Raw genomic sequence first — 25,382 nt, 5'->3', positions numbered from 1 at the left:
ACATGTACCCCAAAACCTAAAATGCAATAAAATAAATAAATGGGGAAAAAAAAAAAAGTAGGTTGCAAGGCTGATTAAGCATTAAAAGTATATCAGTATATTTTACCACCTTAATAAATAAGAAAAATCTTAAGATCATCTCATTCGATGGCAAGAAAAGTACCTGATAAAATTTAACATCCATTCAAGATACAAATTCTTACTTAGCACACCAGAAACAGAAAGGAGCTTCCTTAATCTGACAAAAGTTACCTACAAAACACTACAGCAAACATCATACTTAATGGTCAAACAGTGAAAGCTTTCCCTTTGAGATTAGGAACAAGACAAAGATGTCCTCTATCACCACTTCTATGCAGGAATGTACAGGAGGTCCTAGCCAGAGAAGTAAGGCCAGAAAAAAAAAATAAAAGGTGTAAGGATTGACAAGAAAGAAACAAAGCTCATTATTCACAAATGATATGATCATGAATATGGAAAACTGAAAGCATCTACAGAAAAACTGTTAGAAATAAGAGTTCAACAAGAATGTGAGATTCAAATCAATTGCATTTTCATGTAAGCAGCAACTGCGGTACGAAACAAAGACTCGATTTAAAGTGGCCTCAAAAAAGTATTAAATATCTTGCAATAAGCTCAATGAGAGCTGCAAATAATCTACAGGGAAAATCATAAAACTTCATTAACAAACATTAAAGGACTAAATAAATGAAAATACATGCTATGCTCACAATCTGGAAGACTTAATTTTGTAAAAATATCAAGTCTTCCCAAATTGATTTAGAGTAAAGGTAATCTCAGTGAAAATCCATACAGGATTATGTGTATGTGTGTATAACGTGACATACTGGTGTTTAAGTGTATAAGGAAATGCAAAGAACCAACAGCCAAGATATTCTTGGGGTGGGGGGGGAAGGAATAAGAACTTCGCAAATATATATTAAGTATGACCAGATAGAATTCATAAAAACAGACCAAGGAAACAAAATGCACAGATAAGACACAGACCCACATATATATGGACACCGGATACAACATAAATTGCATGACAAAAATAAAGATATTTTGTTTAGTTTTTCCCATAAGTAATGATGGGACAAAGAACTATTCATATGGAAACAAAACTGAACCTATCCTTCACATTATTCACAAAAACAAATTCTACCTAGCTGGTAATCCAGTTCATGACAAATGCCATACGAAGAACTATTTCAAGTTCAAAACAAAATGTTCTGATTAAAATATCCTCAGTAGGATGTATCTTAGGGACAAGCATCTTATTGTCAGTGGTAATTTTGGTATTACATTGTTACGTGTTTTACATAAATTTGTAGAAAGCAAATATAGCAATGTAATTAAGGAATCCAAGATTTTTAGGATAAGAAAGAAGATACTACTACATAAATTCAATAAATAAAAATCCTTCCTGAAGTAGAACTATTTCTAAGAACTCAGTATTTTGTCTTATTAAAAACAAAATGTTTACTAAGTCTATCCATTACAAAGGCCTAGAAACAATGAAACAATGAAAACCCAGTAATGATAAATGCCCCAAGCATCCAAATTGTGCTCTCTAAATACCAATTCCCATTAAATTAAGGAAAAACAAGTACTTCTTGAAGAAACAGCTGATTCCAGTTCTCGGGAAGAAAATGTAATCAGCCTGATACCTCTCTCTCAAATCACAAAAACAAAGTGGCCATGAAATACTTGAGTCATGTCAGAAGGACGGACACAGGAGCCAAATGAAGAGGCTTTCATTGATCAGAGAAAAAAGATTTCAACATAATAAAGGATGACTGCGACAGATTTAAACATTAAAAATATAAAAATGTATAAGTTCAGATAATAAAAACAAAAATGTTAAACTGAATGGTAACCTACACAGGTTGCTAGAGACCAACTCATTCTGAAAATTGATAAAAGGATAGAATCAAGCCTTTATCATAACTTTCCTACAGGACTCTCTAGTTTCAGGATAACCAAATACTTAATGAAACAAAGTTTTTCCTTTTAAAATAATTACAGCTAATAAATGCAGGAGAGATTATAAAATTAGAAATTCACCATTCTGTGATCCCAAAGTGAAATTAAAGAGCTGGTCCACAAGCACCAACGACTACTAAAACCATTAAGTGATAAGTAGACAGGGAACTTTATAACAAATTGATCAGTCTGGTATCAACTGTACCCAATGATCAATCTTAACATTATTAAAAATGGAACAACCAAACATGTTCATTCTCATCTGATACTATAGGAAATACAAAGCACCACCAACACTAAACCTCACTAATTACACCTCTCCACTGACCAGTTTACATGAAATGAGAAACAAGAACACATTAAAGGACCACGAGAATACAATTACCCAAATCCAGAATGTTAAAAATTCTACACAACATATGACCCAAATCCTTTAACAAATAAATGAAGATTTAAAAAGATAAAATGATACAGATTAAAAGAGACTAAGACACATACCAATCAATGCACTATGTGTGCCCTGTTTGGATTCTGATGCAAACGGCTATTAAAACATTTAGGTTTTTAATCACTTCTCAGCCTTTTGGCTAAGATCAAGTGTAAAACATTAATTTTTTTTTTTAGATAATTGATAAAAATTGAAAACAGATTGAATATTACAAGACATAAATTATGGTTAACTTAGCTGGGTAAGAGAATAGTCCTGTCTGCTAGAGATGCATATGGAAATACGGTATCTACTGCTAACTGAATGATGTCTGGGATTTGCTGTGAAATACTTCAGATTTATGAACAAATTACTTGTATTAAAAATTAAAATAAATAGGTAGGTAGGTGGACAGGTAAATGAATACAACTTTCTCAGGGACAGAATCAATTTTAGGTGAATTCAAATTAAACATAAAAGCAAAACAATAAAGCTTTTAGGTAACAGAATACTCTCATTCTCAGAGTAAAGCAAGATTTACGAAACAAAACTTAAAATCATTCAACAAAAATGTGCCAAACCATAGGTAAAGATTATCTACCTCACATCATTTTAAAGGTACTTACTGCTGGTAAAAGAGACTGCATATTTTGATTAGAATCTGCTATCGTAGCAAGGTATACCAAGTTTGTGTGCAACATCTGCTGATACCTATTAAAACAAAACAAATATCAATATTAAAAAATAATTTTCTTCCTATCTGCTTAAGTACAGACAGCATTGTATATCATTTCTAAAGTTTCACAGGAAATTTGTTACCCAAACATCAATAGCACTTCAATTTTTCCTATTTACTCTGCAAAAGTTCCGAATGATAAATAACATCTTTAAAAATAATGAGCTCAGAGATCTTACCATGTATGCTAAATAGTGTTCTAATTGTTTTATATGCATATATATTTCACTTAATCCACAAACCAAGACTATGAGGTAGGAGCTCTTTTCTCCAGTTTACTGAAAGAAACTAATGTTTAGAGAGGTTGATAACTTACACATGATTGCATAACTAGTAGATGAAATAACTGATGTATGTAATAGCTCCATACTAGTACATTTAGTACACTAGTAAATTTAGTTTTTTAAAAAAGAAATAAAGGAGTCCAGTGAAATATGCTTATCCTGGCTGGGCACGGTGGCTCACGCCTGTAATCTCAGCACTTTGGGAGCCCGAGGCAGGCAGATCAGTTGAGGTCAGCAGTTCGAGATCAGCATGGCCAACATGCTGAAACCCGTCTCTACCAAAAATACAAAAATTAGCTGGGCATGGTGGCACACGCCTGTAATCCAAGCTACTTGGGAGGCTGAAGCAGAATTGCCTAAACCCAGGAGGCGGAGATTGTGGTGAGCCAAGATTGCACCACTGCACTCCAGCAAGGGCAAGAGTGAGACTCCACCTGAAAAAGAAAAAAATATATGCTTATCCCTTCCTTCTGCCATTTTCATTTTGCTGGAAACCTCAAACCCAAGTACAGTGAATATGGTCTGCTAAAATGCAGGAAAGTGGGTCGGAACCACACCTTTTCTTCCTTCTCACTACCGTAGCAATGACCAGCAATTTATGCTGACTGTGTTTATACTACCCATCTCAGCATATAGAGAAGGCAGTGAACAGGTAATCTCCAACTACAGAAAAAAAGAGATATGCTAAAACACAAAGATGGAGGAAATGTTGTAACACCAACACCACTCAAGATTAACTTTAATAAAGCAAATTCATTTTCCCTTATATAAAAAGGTAGGTAAAAATGAAAATTTTTAATTGGCCTTTGCTGACTGCAATAAATTTTCTGTAAAATTGCATTATTCTATAGCATTCATCAAATAAACATATCCTGTTTTCTCTTTCGAGACAAAGTGTCACTGTCAGCCAGACTGGAGTGCAGTGGTATGATCTCAGCTCACTGTAATCTCCACTTCCTGGGTTCAAGCAATTCTCCTGCTTCAACCTCCCAAGTAGTTGGGATTACAGGCATCCACCACCATGCCTAGCCAATTTTTTGTATTTTTAGTAGAGACAGGGTTTCACCACGTTGGCCAGGCTGGTCTCGAACTTCTGACCTCAGGTGATCTGCATGCCTTGGCCTCCCATGTGAGCCACCACACCCGGAGTAAAGGTTCAAAGATGAACATTAACAAAAAAGTAGTAAATACTCATATTCTTGTATAAGAAATGTTTCAGGCAAAGTTATCACATCTTAAAGAATTGTTAAAGTTAGACTATCAATTCCCAGATGGCTGTCATGTATTAATCTTTCCCTTTATTTTCCTTTTGCTTCTCCTACAATGAGAAACAAGAACACTTGTTAAGGTTGAGGAGTTTTTTTTTCCTCTTTACTCACAAACCAATACTGACAACCTGAGAAAGAAAGAATATCTGAGGAACAAAAGAAATTAAATCCATCAAAAAAGGCAGAAATTAAGATTCTCTCTAAGTCAGTGTAAGCCCCATTTGCTTAAAGTGTTCACCAAGTATATGTGAGAAATGAGGTCTAATCCTATATGTAGAGAATGAGAGAAATGATCATACACATATTTGAAAAAGTTGAAAATACAAACAGTGTAAACTTTTGCTGACTCAGTTGGTTCTAGACCTAAACATACACTCTCCGTGACATATACTATCCTTGGCGCTATCTGGAGTTCTTAAAAGCCAAAAGTAAAAATAATTACAGTTATTCATCACTTAACAATGGGGATACATTCTGAGAAAAGTGTTGTTAGGTGATTTAATCGTTGTTGTGCAAACATCATCAAGAGTACTTAAAACAAATCTAAAAGGTATATCTTACTACACGCCTAGGCCATATAGTAGAGCTTATTGCTTCTAGGTTACAAACTTGCAAAGCCTTTTATTGTATTTAATAATTTTTGGTGTACTGTACTAATTGGTAAGTATTTGTGTATTATTTAAATAGAAAAGGTGAGGTAGAATTATGATATTATAATCCTATGGGTATTATAGTAGAAATGGGTATTATAATCTTATGAGTTATTATAGTAGAAATATGGTACTATAATCTTTCAGTTTGTTGTTGACCAAAAATACATTATGTAGTGCCATGATTGTATTCTAATCAGTGCCTCTAAGTTTTACCATTCCATGGCAGACTTGAGGAAGTGATCTCCTTATTATTGATGATTAGCAATCGTTAAACGAAAGAAATAGATCAGCTAGCTAATTTTTTTAAAGAATATTTTCAAATATGCAGACAAGATTAATCTAAGCAACAATATATGTAATGAAAACGATCATATAAAATGCAAAGCATACAACAGATTACACAGTAAGATAACCTAGCACTCAGATCTTAGTTTCTCAAAAATCATTCTCCACACACACACACACAAAATCAGGGAGAAATGGGTGACTACCAACTCGCACAGGAAAAAAAATCAGGATGAGTCTAGAACATTTTGTGGTACAAAAAAAAATAAGACAATGTTCAAGACATAATGAAGACATATCAAGAAGCCAGCTTGAGGGGCTCCCACTGACCAAATCTAGAAGAGATTATAACATAGAGAATATAGTAATAATGTTTAAGTCCATGTAGATATAAATAAGTGAATGAAAGAATGAAGGAATAGGAGGAGAAATTTCTTCCTTACAGTTAGATTTAAGTAAAAGTAGAAGGAATGACAGATTTAGTCATCATTTGGCAACCACCTAAAGTGTTAACTATCTTACGCAAAAATCACCGGATTTTTGGTGGATGCTAAAAGTAATGTGTTGAAGTATGATGAGAAACAATTTAAGTGTGCCTCAAGGCATTAGATATGTATAAATTACAAGAAATAGTACTTTTATGGTGAACAAATCATAAGGTAAGATATCACCTTAGTTAAGATACTATCTTAACTAAGTGATCAAAGTTATCACCAATATTGGGACAAACTGCTACCACAAGGCTACTGAGGATGCACTGTGAAGGACACAATATCACATCAGTGGTACTCCTGCTAAAAGTGTATAGTGTGAATTTAATCATGGGAAACACCAGTTAAATCCTAAATGAGGGACCCTCCACAAAACAACTGTTCTGTACTCTTTAATATTGTCAAAATTATGGAACGGTCGGACCCCCAGATTAAAGTATAACTTAAGAGACATGACAACTAAATACAACACCAGATCCTGCACTGGACCCCAGACCAGAAAATATACACTAATGGGACAAGTGGCAAAATTCAACAAAGCCCTAAACATTAGATAATAGTATTGCATTCTTGATTTTAGCAATTATACTCTGGTAATTTAAGAATATGTGCTTGTTTGTAGGAAATACACACTGAGGTTATTAAAAGCAAGAGGGATTCATATTTGCAATTACTCTCAAATGTTTCTGAAAAATATGGGGAAAGAAATGAATAAAAAAGCAAGTGGTCTATGTTATCCTTCGAAAAACTTCAGTGCAGCACATACAGGAATTCTTTGTACCATCTTTGAAACATTTCTGTAAGTGTGAAATTATTTCAAAACGAAAAGGTTTTTTGTATTTTTTTGTTGTTGGTGGTGGTCGTGGTGATGGTGTTTAAGAAGAAACAGATCTCAATGTGTTGCCCAGGCTGTTCTCAAACTCATGTCATCAAAGCAATCCTCCCACCTCAGCCTCCCAAAGTGCTGACATTTCAGGCATTATGGCTCATGCCTGGCCAAAACAAAAACTTAAGACACCACTTTTCAGCAGTTCGACGTGCAAAAATATTTTAAAGATGTCTAATATCTACTGCTCACAGGGGTAGCTGAAAACTAGGACTCTAAAAACCTGGCTGGGGGAAAGCAAACCAATACAATCATTTTGCTGGTTAATTTGTCAACTTACCGTGGTCTTTAACCCAGTAATTCCATTTCTAAAACTGTAACCTACATAAATATTAAAAACAACAATATCTATAAATGTGCATGCATACATATAAACTCATATATGTAAATGCACAGACAAAAATGTTTGCAAGAATACATACTACAGCATCAGAAGCAGTTACTCCTACCAGGGGAGGGAGATAAGATAGTGGCATGTAAAAGGTGACATCTCCACAAACTTAACCCTTTATAATTTTTTTTTTCAATGACCTTATGTGACTTTTTAAATTTAAAAACACTTTTAAACAAAGAGGAAAAAGTAATGGAAACTTGGAATTAAATGGAGGGTAAATCAAATGACAGCAAGAGACCAGTACAATGTGAAAACCAAATAAAGCAGGACCCATGGATGCTGGGAATCATCTGCCTGAGGATATATCAGTGAGATCTCTAGGAAAGGCAAATGTGTCCCAAAACAAGGGTAAGAATAAAATAGCCCTCAGTATCCACAGTTTAACCAAGCACGCACTGAAAATATTTTGTGGGGGGGCAGAGGGGGGAGAGACGGTTGTGTCTGTACTGAAGATGTAGACTTTTTTCTTATTCCCTAAACAATACAGTATAACAACTATTTACATAGTATTTATATTGTATTAGGTATTATGAGCTATCTAGAGATTATTTAAAGTTTACAGGAGGATGTGAGTAGGTGATATGTGAATCCTACACCATTTTATATTAAGGACACGAGCATCTTGGACTTTGGTATCCATGGGGAGTCCTAGAATCAATTCACCAAGGATACCAAGAGTCAGCTACATTCTACTGCTGTGTTGACCAATGTAGCAGCCACTAGACACAATAAAACACGGCTAACCCAAAATGAGATGTGTTATTAAAGATACACAACAGGTTTCTATTACTTAGGAAAAAAAAAAAAGCAAAATATCTCAATATTTTTATTTTGGAAATAATGAGTTAAATAAAATGTATTACTAATATTTCACCTGCTTCTTTTTACGTGTTTACTGTGTCTACTAGAAAATTTAAAATTACACATATGGCTTGCATTTATATTTCTAATGGACAGTGCTATTCTATACTAAAGACTTTTAATAGTACATTCAACTTATTCTACCACATCAGATTCTATCAGGCCATATTATTTACTTCAGACACATCCCTTTAAAATAAGAAAGTTCGGTCCTTATAAATGATAATCAATTCTCTATTTATTAGATAGAAGCTTTGTTTTCTCCACCACATACATGGATGCAACTCAATATCCTACATAAATGATGATCTAACTTTTCCACAGATCAGACTACACATATATTTGAAGTCATTATTGTATAATGCAGGGCAAGAAGTATAAGAAAGGAATTGATACCCAATCTCCTCCCAAAGAAAGTTTTCTTTTATAAAAATTAAGAAAAGTCACACAAAAGCTTGTACACAAATGTTCATAGCAGTTCATAATTAGCCAAACGTACAAACAACACAAATGGCCATCACTGATGGATAAATAAAATGTGGTACAGCTGTATAATGGAAAAAAAAAAAAATGGCAATAAAAAGGAATGAGGTACTGAAACATGCTTCAACATGGATGAACCTCAGAAGTATTATGCTAAGTGAAAAATAAAAATGTCAATTAAAACTGATCACACAGTATATCAACCCATTTATATGAAATGTCACAACAGGCAAATTCACACAGACAAGAGTAGATTAGTGGTTGTCAGGGGTGAAGGGTGGGGGTTACTGTCAACAGACACCCAGTTTCTTTTGGGGATATGAGAAATGCTGTAAAACCAAATGATGTAAATATCAGCAAAACTCTATGAATATACTAAAAAAACACTAAATTGTACACTTCAAAATAGGCGAATTTTATGGTATGTGAATATCTCAATAAAGCTGTCCGTAAAAAGTAAAAAATTAACCAATACAAAAAACTGATTTAAAAAGGAAGTTTCATATCAATCTTACTGAGAACACTCTGAGGTCTTTCCTTTATTCTGAGAGTCCATTATACACTGAATAAGATGGTTGTTGTCATCCAACATCTGAAACAGAATTAGAAAAGGTTTAGTATAAATCTAGTGAGTGCATCAAGCAAAATTTTAAAACTAGAAAATTCAGAGAGGGAGGGCATTAGTGAATACTGCTTGTACAAGAACTCTAAAGTGCATCCCTTAACAAAATACTGTTACCCCAACCAATTATTACAGATCATAATACACTGAGCAAACATGGAAACACAAAAAAAACAAAATTTCCTTAAAATTACTTTGTTAGTGTTGCTACCTGCTGCTACAAAGTATTTTAAAATTCTTTTAAATAACAAATATAATTTAAAGCAAGATTAGTGAATCAGCTCTCTTGAATAAAATCTCATTATGTACTAAACTGTTTAAATCTCTTGTAAAAACACGCCATAAACAGTTCATATGGACAATCCTTTCAATAACTGATTTTCCCCTTCAGATTTCTAGAAATGTTTCATCTATACAGAAATTGAATCCCCTTGAGTCTTTTTAATATATACTATAGCTCACCACAGAAAATCTTATTGTACACCTTTGGAATGATATCATGTTTAATCAATAATGTTTTAGTATTACAATTATTCTCCCTCTGAATTATAAACAAGCCCAGAAGGGAAAATTTGAATTTCTTCTAAATCGAACATTTAATTGCCTACACTATCTGTAAAAGAAGTTTTAGCCAGTTAAGACTAAAAGTAAGAGTCTGGGTTGGCTTTTCATCATTCCAATGCTTTGTAGTAGTAAAGAAAAATTCCGTCCTTCGCCAGAATGAAATAAATACATGAAAACTTCAGCCCAGGAGTCTTGATGAGGTAGCTGGCTAGTTTCCAAGCTTTATAACAGCATGGTTTTGTGATTCGCCAATTGTAATAATTTAACATAATAATTTCTATGAATGTGTAACATGTTACAGACTTTATAAGTTTACTTCATAATTAAGCTGTCTTAAAAGTTTAAGAGGAAAACATACCGAATCTAAAATTTAAAAACCAGAAAATTCAGAGAGGGAGGGCATTAGCAAATACTGATGCAAAAATAAAGAAGGTGAACCCTCCAGAAACGCAGTTTTGTGTGTGTACTTGGAGCTGTTTGCCAGGCTGCAACTCAACTCAGTGCACTACATGAAAACACTGCATTTCCAGGCACTGTGAAGCCCGTTTGTTCATAAAGTAAAGCAACAGTTGGGCAAATGTCAAACGCCATACTACCAAGAACCTGACAGTAAACAGAAACCAATTAGCATAATCTACGTAGTCTAAGTGGTACTAAAACTTGACTTTTTTTTTTCTATGTTGACCTTTGCTCCACTGCATAAAACAAAACAAAAATATTTAAGGTAAACTGCTAAATACAGCAATAACTTTTAAAAGCCTAGGTCAGTAAAATTTAGAACGCTGCCTTGCTAGTAGGCAACAAGGGGTGAGAGGACAATAAAGAACCTTTGTGTTCCGACTGGCAGTAACACAGCAGGGACCGCAGCAGCACTATCATTTGAAAAGGACGCAGCTCCCCGTGTATTTATCACGACTTATACAATTGGTCACGATAGTCTCCACCGCTAGACTGTAAGTTCCAGGAAGGCAGGGACCATGACTCACCACAGCAGCCTCAGCGCCTAAAATAGGCACTCAATAAATATTTGCTACAGAAGTAAATGAATAGGCGGCGATGTAGAAGGGAAGAGGCTCTGGGGGTAACCCCTAAGTCCATGGGGACCTTCCCTGCCCGCTCCTCAGACTCTACTAAGGTTCCCACCAGCGTTCCTCAAGTTCTCCAGAGAGCTCCCCAACTCGGCTGAAACGCAGAGCTGCGACCAACGCTCTGACTCCCCTTCCGCCTGCCGTGACCCCCGGTGGGGTCCGCACGAAGCAACTGCGGAGCGCGGGGCGGGGCGACGCCAAAGTAACTCTGGAGCAACGCGCGTGGCCGCTAGCCCGACACACGCCCTTCCCCGCACGGCCACTGCCGGGCGCACGCGCCCCGCTGCCCGAACGTCGCCCCATCCCTAGAGAAATCAGGCGGCGGTGGTTTGGGCTTTTGTGTCTATAAAAAAGCGCGTGAACGCGCGAAAGACTCCGAGAAAAACCGGTTCGCCCTCTTCCGCCACCCACTCAGGCAGAGCCCGCAGCTCGGGCGCCCACACACCGCTGCTTCCCAGCAGGCCCGCCTCCGCCTCCGCCCCCGGCCCGGCCCGGCCGACTCTGGGCCCAGCCCTTCCCCCCGTGTCTGTCTCTTCCAGAGGCGGGAAGGGCCTGGCATCCCCGACCCCGCGCGGTTTGACCTTCTGAATCGCGGCGGGAGTGATCTCCCCCTTGCCTCGCTGCCTTGGGGCTGCGAACGCCACAGACATGTTGCCGCCGTCACCACTATCGGCAAGTCCCGAGCGCTCCGGGTGAACGGCAAACTGGGGGAGAGACGCCGGCCTCTCGGGCTAAACCACCTTGGGAATGCGAAAAGGGGGGATGCTCTGGAGCCGAGCGGACAGGCGGCGGGGCCAGCCTAAAGGCGACACGCTCGCCCAGGGACGTCTCGTTTCTGCGCGCTCTGGGGGACCCCTATCCCCGGCCCAACTTTTTTGACCGCCCTCGTATCCCTCGAGCTCTCTTTCTGGGCACCCCCTGGCCCTTTGAGCTAATGGTAGAGTCCTGCCCCATTCCTCCCTCCGCTTCAGCGATTCAGGAAATGGTCCCGCCGCCGCGGGAGAGGCAGAGGCTGGGGCAGCACTGTCACAGGAAATGCGAGCGGCTCGAGCCGGCCCGCCCCCTTCGCGCGGTTGCAACTTGCCTCCCCCTCCGGCGCTCAGAAGCGTCTCCCTGACTGGGTTGCGGAGCGTGCTCTAGATCTATCAAGTTCAGTTTTTCCAACTTCATCCTTACTTACGCCTGCTGGCAAGAAGTGGCCGCCCCGAGTTGTCCGGGCAGCCGGGAGAAGGGAGGAAGGTCAGGACTCGGGAGTTCGTGCAAATCCGTGGAGCGTCTGCCGAGATAGGGCAGAGGTGGAAGGACTAGGTGAACGCGGATTCGCTGGTTTAAATGGCTCGGCTACGCCCCAAATGCGCACCTCCGAGTCCACAGTCTCGCACGCACGGACAAAGTCGTGCCTAACATTTGGAAAGTAACCCTGACCCAAAACCGGGACACCAACGTTGTGTTCAGTGCTCAGGGGCGATCAGCCAGCGTGGCTGGAGCGAACAGAGAAGAGCTCGCCACCTGGGACAAACCCTTAGCAGAAAAGTGGGTCGATTTCGTCCTGTTTGGCACTTTGGAATTAAGTTGTGAAACAGGGCACCCTCACTCTGTTTTTACTGAGAGTACTTAATGCCTTGTAAATTAGGCCCAAGCCGCTAGGCTTCAAGTCAGTGTAAGGGAAAAAGGCAAAATTTTCAAATTATGGAAGAAACACAGGCAAATGTGGGTTTTGTGTTGCTGTGGGGTTTTATTCTGTAAATTTAGACTTCCATATAACGCAAAGGGAAAACTTATATAAATATATGTGTCACCAAACGTTAATGAATAATAAAAAATTAGTATTTCTGTTTTTTATATAAAGTAAATTGGAAAAACAAAGAAAAATACATATTTTTAAAAATTTAATCACTTGAGGCCACGAGTTTGAGACCAGCCTGGGCAACAGAGACCCCGTCTCTACAGAAGTGTTTTAAATTGGCTGGGTGTGGTGGTGTGCACCTCTAGTTCCGCTATTCGGGAGGCTGAAATGAGAGGATCACTTAAGCCCAAGAGGTGGAGGGTGCGATAAGCCATGACTGCACCTCTGTACACCATCTTGGGTGACACAGTGAGACTGTCTCAAAAAAAAAAAAAAATTATGTATCAAATGAATGCTTTTCACAAAAATGTCAAGAGTTTCATTAAATCTGGATGCATTCTTTGTTAGGCTTTATACTGGCATCCTAGGGTACTGTTGTGAATAAGCTAAACATGGAACCTGCTTTCAAGGAGCTTATACACTAAGGGGACTAACAGAGCAGAAACAAACAAATATGTATATATGAAAAGTCCTAAGAAAAACTAGCAAAAAGAAAAAAAAAGGGACTAACAGAATGACAGGGACACTTAACTTGAGTTAGTGTGGAAAGTCTTCATGATTATATTTAAACTTGAGACATAAAGGATGAAGACTTAAGCTGTCCTAAGGATATAGGAAAGAAAGTTTATACCCCTACTGATAGCAATTATTCTTAATTTAATTGTTGTCTTTCACTATTCTAAGCTCTAAAGAACACACTTGTGTAGCTGGACTTGATGTAATCACACCAAGTTGGAAAACTTCTGTCAAATTGAAAAACCAATTCTTGTCCACCACTATCACTGTGCCCTCAACACCTGGCATGCAGAGTCATGTCTTGATGCTTTACACAAAAGTACCTTAGTATTTAGTAGCTAAGAACAATATTTCAATAGGAAACATGAATCATAAATAGTTTTACTGCTCCAATTCTGTCCACTTGGCAGATAGCACTGAAACTTTAAAGGGCAACATGAACCAGTAGGAACACTTGTCTAATTTCTATATCCTAGCCAAAAACAAATAGTCCAGGGGGACTTCTGCCCAGGGAGGTACCCAGAGATAGGTACCTTTTTTGTTTAAATTACAGCTTCCCAACAGTGAGAAAGGAAAATCCACTGAAAACAGGTTACGGGTTGGCCTGAGGTGTTTATTTCTTAAGAGTAGCAGGGTAGGGCCTAGAGCACCTATAGCCTACAGGCATGGATAACCAGTCTTTTCTGTGACACCATGTATGCCATAAAAATACTATTATTTTATGTGACTGATCACATGAAATCGGTTGAAAAGCATTGTTCTGTAAGTCCTGCCAGAAATACAATTGATATCCTTGAGAGAAGATACTTAAAAAGAACTCTACTTCACCCTCCATCTTCCTTGCTAAAACTCAATCAGTCCAGTCAGCCTGACCTGGAAAAACAGAAAATTCAGAAAGAGGAAAGATTGAGACTGAAGCCTGGAGGCTCTGTCTTAAAATGTTGAAGCCTTTGTAATTTAAGAGTCTTGAGGTAGGGAATACTTAGGGGAACATCGTAAGTCCTGTCTCACCTGACCACTAGTTTTCAGAGGAATCCCAAGGTAGACTGAGTGGTGGCAGAGTTGGTAGAAAGAGAAGAATAAACAGTCTCCAGCATTTAGTTAAAAAAGAAAAGGAAAATAAATATGGGAAGTTGGCCTATGCCTGGGAAGGACTCTAAGGACTTAGTTACTCAGGCAACCATCTCCGCAACCAAAAAAATCAGTCCCACTATTTCAACTGCTCTTGAATGAGACAGCTAAAGAAGGAATCCAGGTCACATAACCAAGAGGTAGAAGATTTTTAGGAAGAATCCTAATAGAAGAACGTATACCGTGGGTCAGAATAAGAAAAATAATCTCTGTGAATAGTTAATTCTTGATTACTCACACTAATGAATATGAAGTAGGCAGATTTAACAAAAAATAAAAGATTTTTTAAAATAAGGAAATTGTTCATGTTTGATTTGATTTTTATGTTTCAATTTTTTTTTAGAGATGGGGTTTCACCGTGTTGGTTAGGCTGGTCTCGAACTCCTGACCTCAGGTGATCCGCCCGCCTCGGCCTCCCAAATTGCTGGGATTACAGGCATGGACAACTGTGCCCGGCCTATATTTCAATTTTTAAACTGTTTCATATAAATTTGTACTCCTTAAAATACACCCACACACACAAAAGCACATACATATATATGTTAGGGAGGGTCTCACTCTGTCACCCAGGCTGAAGTGCAGTGGCACAATTTCGGCTCACTGCAGCCTCGACTTCCGCTCCCCGAGCAGGTGAGACTACAAGCGTGCACAACCATGTCTGGCTAATTTTTGTATTTTTTGATAGAGACAGAGTTTCACCATTTTTCCTAGGCTGGTCTCAAACTCCTGGACTCCTGGTCTTGATCCATCCACCTCAACCTCCCAAAGTGCTAGGAGAACATACATTAGCTACCACACCTGACTGTATATTCCTTAAATATATTATTATGAGCTGATAAAATGAAATGCTCCTAAAATATGTTCATATTTAGTAAAATTATATAATCATGACATTAAAAATTACCTTAATCCATTAAAAATATGTATGAATAGATAACTAAAATAATTTTGCCTTCATATAAGCATTTCTTTAATATGTAATGTTTTAGAATTAATAGAGTATCTGTACTACCAAATTTGCTGATATTTTAAGCCCCTGAGCTGTCATAAATTCTTAGAATACATTGGGAAGGCATAGACCAAGCCTGTCTGCTCATAATTGGGCTCAGAGCAAAACCCCTCAGGTAATATCTTTCAAAATATTTCTGTTCACAGCCTCTGTGGCATTTGATGAGTCAGTTTGAGTTGTGGCTCCCACAGATTTCAAGACTATAAAGAAGCATGCATCTATATATTTATATAATCATTCAAGCAAGAACAAATCACCTTTCCCAATTCTCTGTAAAGGACTTTTATTTTTGATACTCTGGAAGATTTCATTCAGAGTAGACTATAACAAAGCCTATCAGAGTCATTAACTTCTCTTCTTGTAGTATCAAATATAGAATTAATTAAGTATGAACGGAATCAATGATATTTTGGGGTTTAGTGATATAAAAAAGTATTGCCTTTTTTTAAAAAAAAAAATTAGTTCCTTTGGAAAGCTTTCAGTCTTTGTGAAAGATGCACAGGTATGGAGTTCCCAATTCTTCTACCTATGGCATAATACTGGACAGGTCATTTCTGTATCTCACTGGACTTCCTGAAAAACAGCTTCCATATCTAAAAAGCTATTACAAATAATATGTTTATTTATTTAGCGTTTATTATGCACTAGCCTCTGTGCCTTACATTAGATCCTTTAATTGATTACTTTTCATTAGATCCTTTAATTAAGACTGTCTCAATTTTAACATGTAAAATGTGTAAAAATAAATGTGATATTATGAGTAACTAAACAAGGACAAGATTTGTATGTAATAATATAACAAGGAAAAAAATGAACATTTCAAGACTACAATCTAAAGCACTTGACAGTGCCATTTACTCTTGGGAAATTTGCTGACCTTAATTTAAGCATCAAATGTTCTTTTTTCACATTTAGCATGTTCTGTGCCCTTATGCATGATATGCAGTTACTCTGCACTTTGTAAAAGAATATTAGTTTTTGAACTATTTCACAACAGAGGATTGTAACATACTATCTGTTAACTAATCTCCCTATGAATGGATGTAGTAGGCAGAATAATTTCATCACCTTACAAATGACAACCTCCTAATCCAGAACCTGTGATTATGTTAGGTTCCTTGACAAAGTGGAATTAAGGTTTTAAATGGAATTAAGACGGTTAATCAACTGACTTTGAGATATTGCAATTAATGTGGATTATCCAGGTGAGCCCAATGAAATCATAAGTGTCCTTAAATGTGAATCTGTGAGGCTGAAGAGTCAGAAGCAGAGAGATGGGATCTTGAGAGAAAGATTCAACCGCCATTCCTGGTTTTGCTGACACCGTGATTTTAGCCCAGTGAGGCCTATTTCAGACATCTCACCTCCAAAACTATGAGATTAATAAATATGTGTTGTTTTAAACCACTAAATTTGTTGTACTTTGTTAGATGACCAATAGGAAGCCAATACTTCCTATTGGTATTGGCTTCCTATTGGTCATCTAACAAATTACAACATTTAACCTCTAGTGTTATTACAAAAATACTTTTAACCCCTTGGACCTCTAAAAGGATGTTGTTCTCCAATGCTAACTGTTCTCCAGTCACTGGAGGGGACAGAAGAGTTTTGGAATTAACAACAAAGCTGCATCCCCAGAAATCTGTCACTAGTGGACCTGTCAGGCAGGTCTCACAGGACATGTCTTTTCTTGACCTAAGAATATACAGTGGCAATTGCTTAACATTGTAGCTGCCTGAGACAGAGATCCCATTTGGAGTAGAGACTGGTCCAAAAACTGAAAAAGAGGCCAGGTATGGTGACTCACGCCTATGATCCCGGCACTTTGGAAGAATAAGGTGGGATGATTGAGCGCAGGAGTTTAAGACCAGCCTGGGCAACAGAGTGATATCTTATCTCTACTAAAAATAAAAATAAAACTAGCTGGGCATAGGGGCATATGCCTGTAGTCCCAGCTACTCAGGAGCCTAAGGCAGGAGGCTCTCTTTAGCCCAGGTGATCAAAGCTGCAGAGAGCTACATGATTGTACCACTGCACTCCAGCCTGGGCAACAAAGAAAGACCTTGTCTCAAAAAAATAATAGTAAGTTTAAAAAAACTGAAAAGGAAAATTACGGAAATGAAATGTACGCAGAAGACTTGCTTTGAAAAGCTCTGTCATCTTCTTGGAGATGTAAAACGCCACATGCACATGGAGAATTGTGCACATGCTCAGGTACAACCTGCAAAGGCCCTCATCTCTCATTTATGTTTGACCTTGAGGATCTAAGAAAGCAGGAAGTTAAAACAAAAGCAGAGTTTTTAATTGATGGAGAATTGAAATTATGCCCCAACATATACATAAAGCTCTGGCAAAGGGAGAGAGATATATTGGTTCAAGGCATTTAAAAAGAAGTCTTGACCCACAGATCAGCTGACAACTCACTAATCAAGTAAAAATTTCATAACTATAGACTTTAGATAATTATCACAGAAAAGTCAGAAATGAAGAGGAACAGCAAACCATGGAAAGGGAAGAATATGAGTTACCATATTAACCATACCATGAAAATGTACACTTGTCAACAAAATGTACACTTGTCAACAAAAATTTATCAGACAGGCCAAGAATCAGGGAGAGTATGGCTTGTAAACAAGTAGAAAAAGCAATCAATAGAAACTGTCCCTGAGGAAGCTCAGATATGGACTTGCTCTACAAAGGCTTTAAATCACCCATTATAAATATATTCAAAGAACTAAAAGAAATTATGTTTCAAGAATTAAAGAAATGTTTCTCCCCTTTCTGGCTGCCTAACGATCAACTGCCATCATAAACAAAACTATTTCAACGAGGAAGTTCATGAGGTATCAACTACTTCAGAGGAAACAAATGGGCATCAATGTCCTTCACCTTGGGAAGGCAACAGCACCTAAGACAGAAATTTGGGGGAAACTAGCCAAAATGTACAATACCACACTGGATGTCATCTTTGTATTTGGATTCAGAACCTATTTCAGTGGTGGCAAGACAACTGGGTTTGGCATGATTTATAATTCCTTAGATTATGCAAAGAAAAATGAATTCAAACATAGACTTGCAAGACATTCCCTGTATGAGAAGAAAAAGACCTTAAGAAAACAGCAAAAGGAATGCAAAAACAGAATGAAGAAAGTCAGGGGGACTGCAAAGGCCAATGTTGGTGTCAGTGAAAAAGTGAGCTAGAGATTGGATAACAGTAGGAGTGTATATTCTGCATTGACTAATGACTTTATCTATGCTGACTGCATAGATTTTTCACAAAATCACTTAATAAACGAAAAAATTTTAAGAATTAAAGAAAAATATGGAAACAATCTTTCTTACCCCAAAATTATGATACATAATTATTAAAAACCAAAAATAAGTTATTGAAAAGTACAAAATCTGAAATAAAAAATTCATGATAAAGGCTTAAAAGCTGATTAGAATTAGAAGGAAAAAAATCAGTAAATTGCAGATATGTCAAAGGAAATTGTACAGTGTGAGAAACAGAAAAAAGAATTAGGAAAAAATTAACCTCATTTAGCCGGGGATACAAGTATGGTTCAACATACATGAGTCAATAAATGTGATATACTGTATCACATTAACAGAACCAAGGACAAAAACCATATTATCATTTCAATAGATACTAAAAAAGCATGTGATAAAATTCAACATCCCTTCATGAAAAAAAAATCAACAAACTGGGTATAGAAAAGACATACCTCAAAATAATAAAGGCCATATATGACCAACCAGCAGCTAACATTGTACTAAACAGGGAAAAATTGAAAGCCTTTCCTCTACAATTTGGAAAAACACAAGGATGTCCACTTTCACTACTCCTATTCAACACAGTCCTGGAAGTCCTAGCCAGAGCAGTCATGCAAGAGAAAGAAAGACAGGGCGTCCAAATTGGAAAGAAAAAAGTCAAATTATCCTTGCTGCAGAACCATGATCTTATATTTAGAAACATATAAGATCAGATACAGTAAAGTTGTAGGATACAAAATCAATGTACAAAAAATCAGTAGCATTTACATAGGCAGTAAATAATCTGAAAAAGAAATCAACGATCCCATTAACAATAGCTACCAAACAAAACAAAATCTAAGAATAAATTTAAGCAAAGAAGTAAAAAATGTCTACAAAGAAAACTGTAAAACACTGATGAAAGAAATTGAAGAGAACACCAAAAAATGGAAAGATATTCCAAGCTGATGAATTGGAAGAATTAGCATTGTTAAAATGTCCATACTACCCAAAGTGATCTACAGATTCAATGCAATCCCCATTAAAATACCAATGACATTCTTCACAGAAATAGAAAAAAATTTTATGAAACCACAAAAAGATCCTGAATACTCAAAGCAATCTTCAGCTAAAAAAAAAAAAAAAGAAAGAAAGAAAGAAAGAAAGAAAGGAAGGAAGAAAGAAAGAAAATCAACCTGGAGGCATCTCACTATCTGACTTCGAAATATACTACTAATACAAAGCTATAGGAGCTGAAACAGCACGGTAATAACATGAAAACAGACACAGAGACCGATGGAACAGAATAGAGAAGCCAGAAATAAATCCACATATTTACAGTGAACTCATTTTCGACAAAGGCACCAAAAACACACATTGGGAAAAGGACATTATCTTCAATAAAAGGTGCTAAGAAAATTGGATAACCACATGCAAAATGAAACTAGACCCCAATCTTTCACCATATACAAAAGTCAAATCAAAATGGATTAAGGAGTTAAATGTAAGACATGAAACTACTAGAAGAAAACATTGGGGAATGTTTCAGAACACTGATCTAGGCAAGAATTTCTTTTTTCTTTTTTTTTTCCAAGATGGAGTCTTGCTCTGTTGCCCAGGTTGGAGTGCAGTGGTATGATCTTGGCTCACTGCAACCTCTGCCTCCCAGGTTCAAACAATTCTCCTGTCTCAGCCTCCCAAGTAGCTAGGATTATAGGCATGCACCATCACGCCCAGCTAATTTTTGTATTTTTAGTAGAGACAGGGTTTCACCATGTTGGCCAGGCTGGTCTCAAACTCTTGACAACATGATCTGCCCACCTCAGCCTTTCAAAGTGCTGGTATTACAGGCATAAGCCACTGCACCCAGCTGGGCCAAGATTCTTTGGATAAACCCCCTGAAACACGGGCAACAAAAGCAAAAATACACAAATTGAATTACATCAAGCTAAAAAACTTCTGCACAGCAAAGGAAACAATCAAGAGTGAAGAGTAAACCTAAGGAATGGGAGAAAATATTTGCAAACTATTCAACTAATAAGGGATTAATAACCAGAATATATAAGGAACTTAACAGCAAAAAAGCAAATACAATCCAATTTTAAAATGGACAAATGATCTGATCGGCATTTCTCAAAATAATACTTGCAGATGATCAACTCCACTAATCATCGAAGAAATATAAATCATAGCTACAGTGAGATATTATCTCGCCCCAGTTAGAATGGCTAGTATCAAAAAGAGAAAGTGTTGATAAAGATGTGGAGAAAGGAAACTCTTACACACTGTTGATGGAAATGTAAATTAGTACAGCTGTTATGAAAAAAAGTATGGAGGCTCCTCAAAAAACTAAAAATAGTACTATCATTCAATCCACCAATCCTACTGCTGGGTATATTTCCAAAAGAAAGAAAATCAGTATATTGAGGAGATATCTGCACGCCCATATTTATTGCAGGACTATTCACAATAGTCAAGGTATGAAATCAACCTAAGTATCTATCAATGTATGAATGGATAAAAACAGCGTGGTGTGTTAAAACAATCAAGTAGTTATCAGCCATAAAAAAATGAAATATTGTCATTTGACACAACATGAGTAGAATTTAAGGACATTATAATTAGCAAAATAAGCCAGGCACAGAAAGACAAGTGTCAATTTTTCTCACTCATGTAAGAGCTAAAAACAAATTGATCTTACAGAGGTAGTGAGTAGAATGCCATTACAAGGGTCTGGGAAGCATAGAAAGAGAGGAAAATGAAGAGAAGTTGGCTAATGAGTGCAAAATTACGGAGAGAAGGAATACGTTCTAGTGTTCTGTAACACAGTAAATACAGTTAACAATAGTTTATTATATATTTCAAAGTAGCTAGAAGAGATTGGGAATGTTCCCAACACAAGAAATGATAAATGCCTGAGGTGACAGATGTCCCAATTACCCACATTTGATCAGTATACATTGTGTGCATGTGTCAAAATACCATATGTAACCCCAAAATATGGGCAATCATTATGTATCAATTTTTTTAAATTAACCCTATTTAGCACCTTAGAGGTCATCAAGCCCACCAACATACACAATATGGGAGTTCCAGAAGAAAAGAAAAGAGAAAAAGAAAGATTATTTTGAACAAATAATTCCCATAATTTCTGAATTTGATTTTTTAAAAAATAAAACTGCATATTCAAGAAGTGCAACAAATTCCAAGTTCAATAATCCCGAAAGAGATTCATGCCTAAACATATCATGGTCAAACTGTTGAAAGACAAAGAAATAGCCTTGAAACCAGGAAAATAAAAGAGATCATTACATAGAAAGGTTTCTTAATAAGATTATCACCTGACTTCTCATCAGAAATCTGAGCTCAGAACAAAAATGCCAGCAGCTCTCCAATATTTCACTTAATACTGAAAGATCACCCAAGACAGTTATTGCAAAACTTTAGCTTTCAAAATGTCCGCTATTCCATGTTTTTAGGAGCATGCAATAGTAACAGGCAGACATGTAGCTAAGGGACACTTTAAGAACCTAGGATGCTTCTTCCAGAGCTAGTATAAAAGGAAATCATATATATATAATTATATATAATATATATGATTATATATTATATGTAATTATATATAAAATCATTTATATATTAAATCATACATATGATGAAGAGATAAAAAGTGTGGTGTGTATAAACAGTCAATATATAATGATTATACATTATATATGTGATATATATTATATATATAATCATATATATATAATTACATATATATGATTATATATTATATTTGTGAAGCCTCTTTCCAGAGATTTTAAAGTTCTTTTTTATTTAGAACAACTTATGCTTTAAGGTAAAGAGAATAGCAAACAAACTGCATGTTTTAAATGCTGTTATAATGATTTTTAATATCCTTTATTGACATTACTGGTTGCTATTTTGTAGAATAAGAAACAACTTTGACAAGTTTGGTAGGAGTTTTAATAGACATTTAAAATCTTGAACTTTTTTTTTTTTAGATAAAATAGAGATGAGGCCTGGCTATGTTGTCCAAACTGCTCTTAAACTCCTGGTCTCAAGTGGTTCTATTACCTCAGCCTCCCAAAGTGCTGGTATACAGGTATGAGCCACTGCACCCAGCCTCAGACTTCTATTTTTATGTTTAACATTTCCATAAATCTTTTTTTTTTATAAAAAGCTAGAGCCAAGTAACAAGTACAGGAAAAAACTGTGCCTTATATCAACAATTTTGCAAATGTTAGGCTGAAAGATGGTGGACACCTAGAGTTAAATTATGTTTAATTAAAATCGATATTTCTTAAAAGAAAAAAGTATGTTAACAAAGAATTCGATATCCAGCAAAACTATTCTTCAAAAAAAGGCAGAAATTAAGATATTTCCATATAAACAAAAACTGTGAGGATTTATCACTAGCAGACTTGTCATGCAAGAAATACTGAAGGGAATCCTTCATGCTAAACTAAATGATACTAGAAAGTAACCTGAATCTATACAAAGAAATAAAGAGCACTGGCAAAGATAACTACATAGATAAATACAAGAGGCAGTATAAATATATTTTTGTTTGTAACTCTCCTTCTCTTCTCATATTAAAAGACAACTACATGAAGCAATAATTATGAAGCTATGTTGATGGCCTGATAAAATATAATGATGTAACGTACATAAAAAAAATACAGAGAAGTGGAGAGAGACACAAGCTACACTGGCGCACACATAGGTGTGCTTTGAAACTTAGTTGGTAGTAAGCAAACTAGATTCCTGTAAATTCAGACTTTATTCGTTATTGCCAAGGAAACTATAAAGAAAATGACTTTTAAAATATATTAAAGAAACAACAGAGGGTTAAATGGCACAGTAAAAATTTCTCTCTCAGTTCAGGTTATTATAACAGAATACCATAGACTATACGATTTAAACACTAGAAATTTATTTCTCACACTCTGAAGGGTGGAAAGTTTGAGAACAGGGTGCCAGCATGGTGGAAATTCTGGAGAGAGCCCTCTTCCTGGTTCACAGAGGGCCATCTTTTTGCTGTGTTCCCACATGTGAGACAGTAGAGACAGAATGCAAGCTTTATTTTGTAAAAATTAACAAACTGATTATGAGTTATTTGGCAGTTGTTACAAGACCTAAAATTGCCTGAATAATTTCAGAAAACAAAAATAAAAATGAATACAACTCTATTTCAAGTAGAAAAACAGACCAATGAACTTTCATGTAACAGAATACCAAAAAAAATCACTGAGAGGTTTCAGATTACATACCACAATACACCTTTTAAAAAGCTACCACTTATGCATAATTCCATTGAGAAAGAATAGTATTGTCAAGAAATGGTCCTGGGGCAACTCAATACCCATGTACACAAGAATGAAGGTGACTTTCACCTAATACCATATGTAAGCATTAACAAAGACCTATATTTAAGAGCTAAAAATGGCAGGGTGTGGTGGCTCAGGCCTATAATCCCAGCATTTTGGGAGGCTGATGCAGGCAGATGGCTTAAGCACAGGAGTTTGAGACTAGCCTTCAACAATCCAACCTTCAACTTTCTTATCATTCTCTATTATATACTTTCTATTTCATTAGTATCTATCCTTATCTTTATTTATTTATTTGTTTTTTTGAGACAGAGTCTCGCTATTGTCAGTCACCCAGGCTGGAGTGCAATGGCGAGATCTGGGCTCACTGTAACCTCTGCTTACTGAGTTCAAGCGATTCTCCTGCCTCAGTCTCCCGAGTAGCTGGGATTACAGGTGCGCCCACCACCACACCCAGCTAATTTTTGTATTTTTAGTAGAGACAGAGTTTTACCATGCTGGCCAATCTGGTCAAGAACTCCTGACCTCAGGTGATCCACCCAACTCAGCCTCCCAAAGTGCTGGGATTATAAGCATGAGCTGCCACGCCCAACCGATCCTTATCTTTATTATTTCATTTCTTCTACTTTCCTGGGGTTTAATATCCTGGTTTTGGGGAGGTTTTTGTTTTTTAGTTTGTTCATTGTTTCAAATGTATCTTCCTTTTGTAAAAAAACTTTTATTTAGGTACATGTGCAGGTTTGATACATAGGTAAACTGTGTATCACAGGGGGTTGGTGTGCAAATAATTTCATTACCTGGTTAATAAACATAGTACCCAATAGGTATTTTTTTCTATCCTGTCTCCCTCCTCCCACCTTTCATACTCTAGTAGGCCCCAGTGTCTGCTGTTCCCATCCTAGTATCCATGTGTCCTCATTGTAGAGCTCCCACTAATAAGTGAGAACATGTGGTATTTGGTTTTCTGTTCCTGTGTTAGTTTGCTTAGGATAATGGCCTCTGGCTCCATCCACATTGCTACAAAGGACATAATCTCATTATTTTTTATGGCTGCATAGTATTCCATGGTCTCTATGTACCAAATTTTCTTTATCCAGTCTATTGCTAATGAGCATTTACCATCAGTGAGCATTTCCACATCTTTGCTATTGTAAAAGACATGCTGCAATGAATATACATCTGTGTGTGTCTTTCTGGTAGAAGAATTTAGATTCCATTGGGTATACAATCAATAATGGGATTGCTAGGTTGAATGATAGTTTTT

General features: G+C 36.7%; 1 protein-coding gene across 3 annotated transcripts in view; it reads right to left on the bottom strand.

Annotated features, from left to right (window-relative positions):
• SS18 (SS18 subunit of BAF chromatin remodeling complex) overlaps positions 1-12,308 on the bottom strand; it is a 69,225-nt gene extending 56,917 nt beyond the window's left edge. Inside the window, exons 1-3 of one of the 3 annotated variants that reach the window (XM_037727921.1) lie at positions 12,113-12,308; positions 9,270-9,346; positions 3,040-3,124 (exon numbers count right to left, since the gene is read on the bottom strand). In XM_037727921.1, coding sequence (XP_037583849.1) covers positions 3,040-3,124; positions 9,270-9,346 — 162 coding nt within the window. In that variant the 5' untranslated portion in view covers positions 12,113-12,308. Of the gene's footprint in view, positions 1-3,039; positions 3,125-9,269; positions 9,347-11,609; positions 12,007-12,112 lie in introns of those variants that run through there. The other 2 variants (XM_017498290.2, XM_017498310.2) reach the window with 2 other exon arrangements.
• Between the last annotated feature and the right edge of the window lie 13,074 nt (positions 12,309-25,382).

The sequence above is a fragment of the Cebus imitator genome, unplaced genomic scaffold (assembly GCF_001604975.1).
Source record: "Cebus imitator isolate Cc_AM_T3 unplaced genomic scaffold, Cebus_imitator-1.0 Scaffold12, whole genome shotgun sequence".
Taxonomy (NCBI): domain Eukaryota; kingdom Metazoa; phylum Chordata; class Mammalia; order Primates; family Cebidae; genus Cebus; species Cebus imitator.
The sequence above is the reverse complement of the archived record's forward strand: the minus strand, read 5'-3'. Positions and strand labels throughout refer to the sequence as shown.